General features: G+C 43.5%; 1 protein-coding gene and 1 long non-coding RNA gene across 2 annotated transcripts; one reads left to right on the top strand and one right to left on the bottom strand.

Annotated features, from left to right (window-relative positions):
• Positions 1-3,568: 3,568 nt before the first annotated feature.
• LOC136476092 (elongation factor 1-gamma 2-like) lies at positions 3,569-9,024 on the bottom strand. Its single transcript, XM_066473770.1, has 8 exons — positions 8,919-9,024; positions 8,656-8,698; positions 5,566-5,715; positions 5,433-5,493; positions 5,293-5,345; positions 5,090-5,191; positions 4,512-5,013; positions 3,569-4,175 (listed from the first exon to the last, which is right to left on the bottom strand). The coding sequence occupies exons 2-8, from the start codon at positions 8,662-8,664 to the stop codon at positions 3,796-3,798; spliced, it is 1,257 nt and encodes a 418-aa protein (XP_066329867.1). The 5' UTR covers positions 8,665-8,698; positions 8,919-9,024; the 3' UTR covers positions 3,569-3,795.
• Positions 9,025-9,237: 213 nt separating this feature from the next.
• On the top strand, positions 9,238-9,754 carry LOC136471464 (uncharacterized). Its single transcript, XR_010762045.1, has 2 exons — positions 9,238-9,534; positions 9,619-9,754. It is a non-coding gene; the product is annotated as an uncharacterized lncRNA (long non-coding RNA).

The raw sequence follows: 9,754 nt of genomic DNA, 5'->3' as shown, positions 1-9,754 counted from the left end.
ACTTTTCTTTTTAGATGCTTTGGTGAGGGTTGTACTAACGGCTTCAAGATTAGCAACTTTATTAGTTAGCTCATCACAATGTTTGCACATGGTTTCCATTTTAGCAAGCAAACTTTTATAAGCATCTTGTGAGCTACCTAACTTTTTTTTTAATTTTTTATTTTTCTTTACAAGTCGCTCATCATTGATTGTGCATGTATTTGTTGTTGCACTAGCCTTAAATTGCTCAATTTTAGTAGATAGTTCAATATTGATATTAGCAAAGTTCTCATATTATTCAAGCAAGGTTTTGTATGCTTCTTGTGAACTATCTAGCTTTACTTTTAATTTTTCGAGTTTCTTTTGTTGACTAGTGCAAACTTTAGCATAATTAAGATTTTGTTGCACAATTTCATCATAAGAAGGCATTTTATCATCACTATCACTCTCACTAGAGGATGAGCTTTCGTTACCTCATGCCATATCGCACACACGAGAAGAGCTTGATGATGAGTGCTTGCGCCCTCGCCTCTTGTGATGGTGTTTTTCTTCACTTGAAGAATCATCCCATGACCTTATTGATGTGAGGGCTTTATTCTTGCATGACTTTTTCTTTGTCTTAGGTGTGGGCTTATTTGGACAAACTTCCACAAAGTGCCCCAACTCACCACATCCATAGCATCCTCTCTTTCTTTGCTCATTTCTTTGATTGGTGAAAATGAGATCTTAAATTTGGATGGGCACACCCTTGACATTGAGCTTTTGGATCATCTTCTCCACCTTGTTGATTAGTTTGATTGATTCTTCATCAAGGTCGGAGGTAGAGGAGGAAGATTGATCATCATCATCATCATCATCATCATCATCATCCTCATCTTCTTCTTCATCTTCACTTGAGGAGCTTGAGCTTGAGCTTGTCTCAACTTGTTTGCCCTTCATCTTCTTTTTCTCGCTACATGCGAGAGCTTTGCCTTTGCTTGATGAAGAGGCTTCTTCTTGACCCATCTTGCGTGACATTTCAAATACCACTATCTTACCAATGACTATGGCCGGAGTCATGGTGCTCAAGTCCTCCATATTGTGAAGGATGGTGATGATGCTTGCATATTTCTTTTGTGGTAGAACGGAGATGATCTTCCTCACGATGTCCGTATCATCTAGCTTTGTTAGTCCTATTAAATGAAGCTAATTGATAATTAGATTCAACCGAGAATACATATCACGAACAAGCTCATCATCATTCATTGTAAAGGAATCATAATTTTATTTAGCTAGACAATATTTTTGCTCACGGACATTAGATGTGCCGTCATGGAGCTCTTAGAGTTTTAACCAAATTTCATGTGCCATATTTAAAGTGAACACTTAGTTAAATACATCCATGCTAAAAGATTCAAACAAATAATTCTTAGCTCTAGCATTAAAATATATTTCCTTTTCTTCACTCTTTGTGGGTTTAATGGGTTTCATAATGTGTTTCATCCCGTCACGAGTGATTCTCCAAACTCCCAAATCAACCACATCAAGGTAGCAAGCCATTCTAACTCTATAGTAGGGGAAGTTAGTGTCGTCAAAGTACGGAGACCTAGAGGTATCCATCCCAACTACTCTAAATAGCGTCGGCTCAACGGCGGTTAAGCCAAAGGTCCAAATTGAGCCAACCGACTTTGATACCACTTGTAGAGGACCGTGACGCCTGAGAGGGGAGAGAGGGGGTGAATTAGGCAACTTAAAAATCTAACTCTTAAACTATGACCTTTTTTCTAACTCTAGCAAAACCTATGTAATAGATAAACTATCTAAATATGCAACTATAGTTTTGCTAGTGTGTTGCTATCTCTACCGCAAAAGGAGTAATATAATCAATATAAATGCGGAAGCTAAAGAGTAAGGTAGAGATATACAAGCTCCCGTCGATGACTTCGGTATTTTTACCGAGGTATTGAGAAGCGCGCAAGCTTTTCCCTAGTCCTCGTTGGAGCCCCTCGTAAGGAATCACTCGCAAGGGCCAAGCTCCCGGTCGGGTAACTCCATGGATAGCCTCGGGCCTTTCCTATGCGCAAGTGGGTCTCCGACGTGCCTTCCGGCAAGCCTCTCCCGGATGCTCCCCGCCATCTTCACTATCAAGCTTTCGGCCGAAACGCCGCGGGCCTTGTTCCCTCCGGTACACGGTGGCGGCCACACCACAAACGCGATTGGTGTGATCTCGCAAGACTACAAGCCCCTCCGATGTACAACAATAGAGTTCGTAAGCACCGAGTGGTAAGAGATATGTAAACCCCACTAAACACTAGGCCTAAAACTAGAGCAAACGCATAAGTGGTGGTCTAATCAACCTAAGCACTTCACAAAACACATACGCTAATCACCTAATGAAACTCTCAGCACTATGCAAGTGAAGATCACTAAAATGGTGTATCAACACCCTTAATATGTTTTCTCAGCTCCACTCATCTCATTTGGCCGGCTGAGGGTTGTATTTATAAGCTCCACTGAGAAAGTAGCCGTTGGGAACGAAATCCCGTTTTTCTGCTACTAACCGGACGCTCATCATGTCCTGACCGGACACGTCCGGTCATCCCGACCGTTAGAGCCGCGATCAACTGATCGAACGCTGCCAGCGTCCGGTCACATGCCACTGGACGCGTCCGGTCGTAAGTTCACCGCTCTGGAACCTCTCTGTACTCGATCGGACGCTGCTGTCCTGCGTCCGGTCGATTTGCCGTCAGCGTCCGGTCCAGCGTCCGATCACCTCTGTGAGCTCGTTTCTTCGTGATCTTACGTACGACTTGGTTCCTATATTCGTGCTTGGACTTTGCTTGATATCTTGGGTCTTCTCTTGTGCTCCTAAGGTCTTGTTTGTGGTGTTGATCATCGGATCATCACGTCGCCTTCGTCCAAGTTACGTCTTGCACTCTATTGAACTACAAAACAATCACTTGTAAATTTATCAGTCCAATTTAATTGTGTTGGTCATCAAACACCAAAATCCAAAGTAAATGGGCTTAGGGTCCATTTCCCTTACACCTGCTGACTCGGATCCGAGAAGGACAACGAATCTGGCGTGCCACGCGAGCAAAAGTGACAAATGTGTATCGTTTTTCTCTCCGATGTTAAAAACGTAGGGCCAAACCTAAAGCTGCTATCTCAGGAGTCGCCATTGATAATAATGGTAAAAAATTAAATATGCCAAACATTGGACATATAACTTTTTATTCACAAAGTAGATGGAGCCATATTCCATCACATCAAGCTCTCCAACCAAACGCATCTTTGTGTAACGAAGTCCTAACCGTCTTTTGTCTTTTATTCTGTTTATTTAATGATAATGATAAACTGTCTTTTACTATGTTTAATGATAATGACAACAGTTAAAAACTGCTGTTAACTCTGCCAACTACCTTGTTCTCACGTTTCGAAGGTATCCCTTACGATTACATTCTTTTCTCCAAAGAGTAAAAGTAAGCCCGGAACTTGACACCGAGGAAGATATAAATCACCAGGCGCCTGTGCTGTACTAAAAGAAAAAAAAGCGCACACTGGATTCACTAGTTTCACGGTAAATAAATAAATAAATGTAAATGTGACGTTTATGAGAAGGGTATGCACATGTCATAAACGATTCCAATGCAATAATCTAGAGATTGCACGCGAGTGCAACATTCCCCAGTTTCCCTTACCATGGCCAAAAACTCTTCAACATATAGCACAGAAAATAACCAGTACGGCCATATCAAAATTAACATTCATGGCTGTTTTCGAATTGGACCCAAAAACCTAAACTCCTACCTCAGCACCATTCCAAAGAGATGAGGCTCACTTGAAGCATTTTGCATCCAGCAAGGCCTTGCCCTCAAAGGGCTCCTGGTCCTCGATCATGGCATTGACCCGCTCCTTCTGGGCCTCATCAGAGAGGTCAACCTTGGTCCACTCGTAGAGCTCCATGTCATAGACTTCATCCATGACAAACTTGGGGATTTCTGAGCCACGGAAGAGCCAGAGGCCCTTGACCTTGAAAGGGGGCTCAGAGCCAACCACAAGCATCTTGCCAAAGGCATATTTGCGGCACAGGTCCATCCGCTGCAGGAACCCACCAACCTTGTTCATGGTCACAAAGGACACAGTGTTCTCATCATTGTACTTGTAGTCACAGAACCACAGGGAGTAGCCCTCTGGGTCATACATGTCCCAGAAACCTGAAAATACATGGGAGTTGAGTTCAGTTGACTTGTACATTGCAGTACTAACATATCAAAACAAAATTTTGGAACTGCTTAAAACACCAAAAGAATATGCCAAACCCAGCTGTCTTATTTAACTTGACCAGCTGTCTTATTTAACTTGAGCACATGTTTGCTTAAAGTTACTAAAGTTTATGTTTCTAATTAGTAATATCTTATGTAACCACAATCATTGTTAAAACTATAAACCATAATCATTGTTAAAACTAGAAACCATATCACTGTTAAAACTATGTAACCATAATCATTGTTAAAAAAATTCAACAGGAATTTGATAACAAGCAAACATACCTTTAATAGCAACCTCACGGAAGTTGGTTTTCGTGTTAGAGTACAGCCTCTTCCAATCATCAAGAATCATCTTGCTTGGAGGAAGCAAATCAAGGGGATTCCTTGGCTTAGGCTTTGGTGCCTCCTCTTCCTCGGCTGGTTTCTCAGCTACCTTGGGCTTCGGGGCCTCTTTTGGGGCCTCCTTTTTGGCTTCCTTAGGCTTCTGCTCTTTGGCTGGAGCAGCCTTCTTTGGAACAGGTGGCACAGCTTCTGCCTGCTTCACGTCTCCAATGATCTTTTTGAAGTTTGGTTGGTTAACCATGGTCCAGAAGTACCTCTCAACATGAGGGAATTCTGAGGTAAAACTCTTAGTCAAGATACGGCTAAAGCCCAAATACAGATTGCATGTCAGCACGATATCCGCAAGAGTCACTGAATGCCCAACAAGGAATGTGTTTGATGCAAGATGGGTGTTCAGGGAACCGAATGCTCTCTTCAAGGCAGCAATGGCCGATTCTTCTGTCTGTTGGGCAAATGAGAATATAAGACTACAATCAAGCTCTTGAGGAAAAAAGTGTAAGCCACATGGCAATACATACCACAGCAGCATAGGGATAAAAACCCATACGTGGGTACAACCACTTTCCAGTGTTTGCATCGACCTCTGTCGTAGCAAAGTCCATCCATTGCTCAATATGGGCCTGAAACAAGCACAGGTTCAAACAGACAGAAACATCTAAGCAAAAAATTGCATGCAAGAAAATATTAAATGATTTTGAATGGAATATGGAACATCACTCACATAATCAATCAGTGAAGATCCATAAAGCGGGTTGTCAGCCTTCAAGCGAGTAACTTCAGGGAGATGACAGAATTCAGTGCCCAATCAAATAAATGCAAACAGAAGACTAAACAAACCAATGGTTGCTACATTTGAATTACCATATCTTGCAAGTGCATTGCTCTCAAAAACAGCACCATCAGGTGTCTCCAGGACAGGAACCTGCAAAGAAGTGCCCGATTTACATCCTGGACTATTTTATCACCGTCTTAACATATACAGAATTTTTCATACCTTCCCAATAGGGTTCATCTTGAGGAACTGTGGAGTTTTGTTGGAAACACCCATTTGAAAGTCCTTTGCCAGCTCAACCTTGACACCACTGTATTCCGCGGCAATTAGTGTTTTGAATGCATTTTTGTTACCACTGCCAGCATGCAGTACCTACATAGTGCAGAAGGTTGGTCATATGTCTACATAGCGACAAAACATATCAAAGTCTGGAATATATCAGAAAAAACGGCAGAATATAAGTTGTAGAATCAAACAGACAATCAGAAATAAAGGAAACAGAATCTTTAGTCTAGCGCAACTGAAGTTAGTAGACGATTGGTGTAAACTGATAACAGTGTGGAATCATAAGGAGAAGACCACATCTACATAAGGTAATCAATAAAAAAACAATATGATATAAACAACAATGATGCTTATATTGATGCCTATCTCTAGTACAAAAGTTAGGAAAAAATAAATTCAAAAGGTAGCAGGATACATTTCGATATTTACGATCAATGCTACAGAGAGACGGGGATATTAATGAAGATGTTAGCCATAGAATCAAAGCAAGGTGGATGAAGTGGCGCCAAGCATCTGGTGTACTATGTGACAAAAGGGTACCACAGAAGCTAAAAGGCAAGTTTTATAGGACGACGATTAGACCTGCTATGTTGTATGGTGCAAAATGTTGGCCTACAAAAAGACGACATGTTCAACAGATAATGTCGCGGAAATGCGTATGTTGCGTTGGATTCTATGCAGCACGAATACGGATACACGTATCGGTATCGGAAGGGTACGGATACACGGATACAACAATTTTCCAGAAAACACGATACGTGGATACGTTTTACAATTTTTTTAATAAATAAGTAATAATGTAAATTAAAATTCTGAAAGCCTATAACTTGAGTAATCACTAATCAATTAATCATTAGTTCAGTACTCTACATGCAATCATACGTGATATATACATCACCAGATTACCTTGTAGGTTTCTTGTTTTCACAGATGATCCAAGTCCAACCATACTGGATGAATCCGCAATTACTAAAATTCTAGAACACGAGAAGTCAGGAACAGAGAGCCCCCCTATCGTATGTTGTGGTTGTGGCCGGTGGCCACAGACCCAATGCTAGGACCCAAATTTGGAGAGGTCATCTACTGCATGCAAGCAATCAAGCATGGCCAATGCTAATCAAGGAGGGTACAAACAAAACCAAGCAACAAGAACTGCAGCAGAGTAGATCAAGAATGGGGAAGGGGATGTACTCATGGGATGTCGCCAGGAGCTTGCTTTGTTGTTGAATCATCCTCTCCCCTGCATCTCTCCCCTGCATTGAGGGAGCTGGCTGCGGCCATGGCGGACTGGTGGGTGCTCCCCAGTGCGGCAGTTTGGAGGAGGGGAGAAGTCAAATGATGCCTTGGACGGGGTGGAGGCTCGTCGCCGGCGGCCGGCGAGCGGTGGTGCATGCCTTGCGTAGGAGGCGGCGATGCTGGCCGTGGCTATGGCGGACTGGTAGGTGCTCATCAGCGCGGCAGTTTGGAGGTGGAGGAGAAGTTGATTGATGGCATGGAGGGGGTGGAGGCTCGTCGCCGGCGGTCGGCGAGTGGGGCGCAACCCCTGTGCAGGTGGCGGCGCGAGTTGCGACCGTGCGAGGCGTCGCGATGGGGACTCGGGGAGATAAGGAGCGTTTGTTGGGCTGGACCGTATCCTAGAGGTGGATACGTATCCGGTCACGTACTCAATATTCCAAAAATTAAATAAAAATGAGATACTTGGAGGATACGTATCGGAGACGTATTGGAGGCGTATCCATACCGGATACGTATCCGATACGCGATACGGCCCCTCATTGACGTATCCGTGTTACAGAGGTTGGATTTGCGGTCATACAAGAAGGGATCGAGTTCGGAACGATGATATACATGATAGATTAGAGATAGCACCAATTGAAGAAAAACTTGTCCAACACAGGTTGAGATGGTTTGGACATGTCCAACGGAGACCTCCAGAGACACCGGTGCGTAGTAGAATCCTAAGCCAGGATAGTAACGTGAAGAGAGGCAGAGGAAGACCGAAGTTGACTTGGGTAGAGGCAATAAAAGGAAACTTGAAAGGATGGAATACACCCAAAGACTTAGCCTTAGATAAGAGTGCTTGGAAAACAGCTATTCACATGCCTAAACCTTGATTGCTTCTACTGGGTTTCAACTCTAGCCTACCCCAACTTGTTTGGGACTTAAAGGCTTTGTTGTTGTTGTTGTGGTGGTGGTGGTGTAAAGGTGAATAGCCTTTTGTGCTCAGAAGAAGCAGAACTGAAGTGTATTCTGCTTAGCATCAGCAAGGATTACATTGTCAATCACTTGGTGCTTATCAGGTCAGGGAAAAGTTGAATGAGCTTTTTTGTATTGAAAACACCAAACTTATTAACACAAAATTATAAGCTCAGAGCAAGGATTATATTGTGAATGACTTGATGCTCATTAGCTTATTAATACACCAAACATGTTAAAAGAAAACTACTATGCAAATCAGCATCAGAGATTAGGTAATGTTAAAAGAATGGAATGCCTAAAAGTGTAACAAGGACCGACCATATGTTTAAAGATAACCACTCTGAAATGACCTTTGAAACAGGGGGCGTCTACTACCTCACAGCTTCATTCTTATTATACCATCTGCTTATGGGAATAAATGGGAGGTGCGGCCATTTTCCTAACTTCAGTAAGGATCTAAATGAATTCAATCTCTAACAAGTCAAAATAGACCACACCCTTCTGTGAGAAGGAAGAGATGTAACCAACAAGCAGCTAAGGCAACAAGATAAGGGTAATCAACAATATCTATCCATGGGCAATAATTTAGCGACCAAATCTTATGTCAATGTGAGAGAGCATATATCCACGGTGTAGGCTGTGCTGTAGGAATCCACAGAAACCCATGAATGGAAATCAATTTATCAGAAAATAACTTGCCATACCACAAGCCGAAATTACAACAAAATAATCTCGCTAATACAAGCTACTTAAACGCCCCTAGCATATCAAAAATCTATGAGCAAGAGGCTACTTAAACAACTAGTACTAGTTAGAACAAACACTTACAAGCGCCATCTCGATGAGAAGCTAGCTTCGTTCGATCTCAGATCTGCACACAGCAACAAAAACAAAAAAGAAAATTAGTGACATCAAACACCGAACAATAGAAATCAAGAAAATCACACGAATTTCTCTCGTTAAGGTTCTGTGTTCAGCGGCAGTCAATGGCACCGGCAGGCAAATCGCACGACATAGTGACAGCATGAGGGAAGTGCATGCGTGCAGGGCGGGCGATGGCTAGCAAGGAGAAGGGGAGGACGTGAGAGAACCTGGGCGACGGCGTGCAGCGCAGCTGCAACTACGGACCGGTGGAGTGGCGGCGGCTAATGGGAGGACGGGGACTCAAGGAAGGAAGAGCAATGTGAATATGTCTAGGGTTTAGATTCATCCAACTATATATGTGTGTCATTGTTGGGCTTGGGCCTCCGAAGGTCGACGCGGTTAAAAATTACCCACGGGTGAGCGGGTACGGGTAGTATATAACCGCACCCGTTCCCGTTCTACCCGTTGGATCCAATAGCCCGTACGTGAGTGAGTAGTTTTACGGGCTGGGTTTGGTAATGGGCCTAAAATGAAGAGAATGCTCACGAAACCAAAGCAATATTCCGCTCGTTGATCGACCAGTCGCGGTTTCCCTGCCGCGCCTGGCTCTCTGCGCCGCACTAGGCGCACCCCGGTGGCAGAGGCAGAGGAGGAGACGCATGTCGACATAGAATCCGGCGGACGGAGGCAAGGGGTCCCCGCCTCCTCGCGCTTATGCTGTGAGTGGTTAGGCTGATGGAAGCAAGCGGGAGACGTGTGCCGCTCACCACGTGTTCGACGAAATGAGCCCTGGAAGCTTTGAGGTTTCGCAGGTTCCAGCTTCTTACGATCAGGATTCGCGAGGTCTTCGCTATAGTCAATTTCGTGTGAGTTTAGGTTTGGTTTCGCGTACAAGCTTGGTGACGGGAAAGTTTATATGATATATAGGCTGCTTTGTGCTGGAATAGCAACTGATCTATGACGCGTGCTATGCTGGAGCATCAATATTATAGCGCTGCTCATTTGTACACACCATACAGTTGTGTATATTATTAATTTTTATAAAACTTCAGTGACCCTTTAA

This window comes from Miscanthus floridulus, chromosome 8, assembly GCF_019320115.1.
Source record: "Miscanthus floridulus cultivar M001 chromosome 8, ASM1932011v1, whole genome shotgun sequence".
Lineage (NCBI taxonomy): Eukaryota > Viridiplantae > Streptophyta > Magnoliopsida > Poales > Poaceae > Miscanthus > Miscanthus floridulus.
Note: the sequence above shows the minus strand (reverse complement) of the source record. Positions and strands in the feature narration are given on the sequence as shown.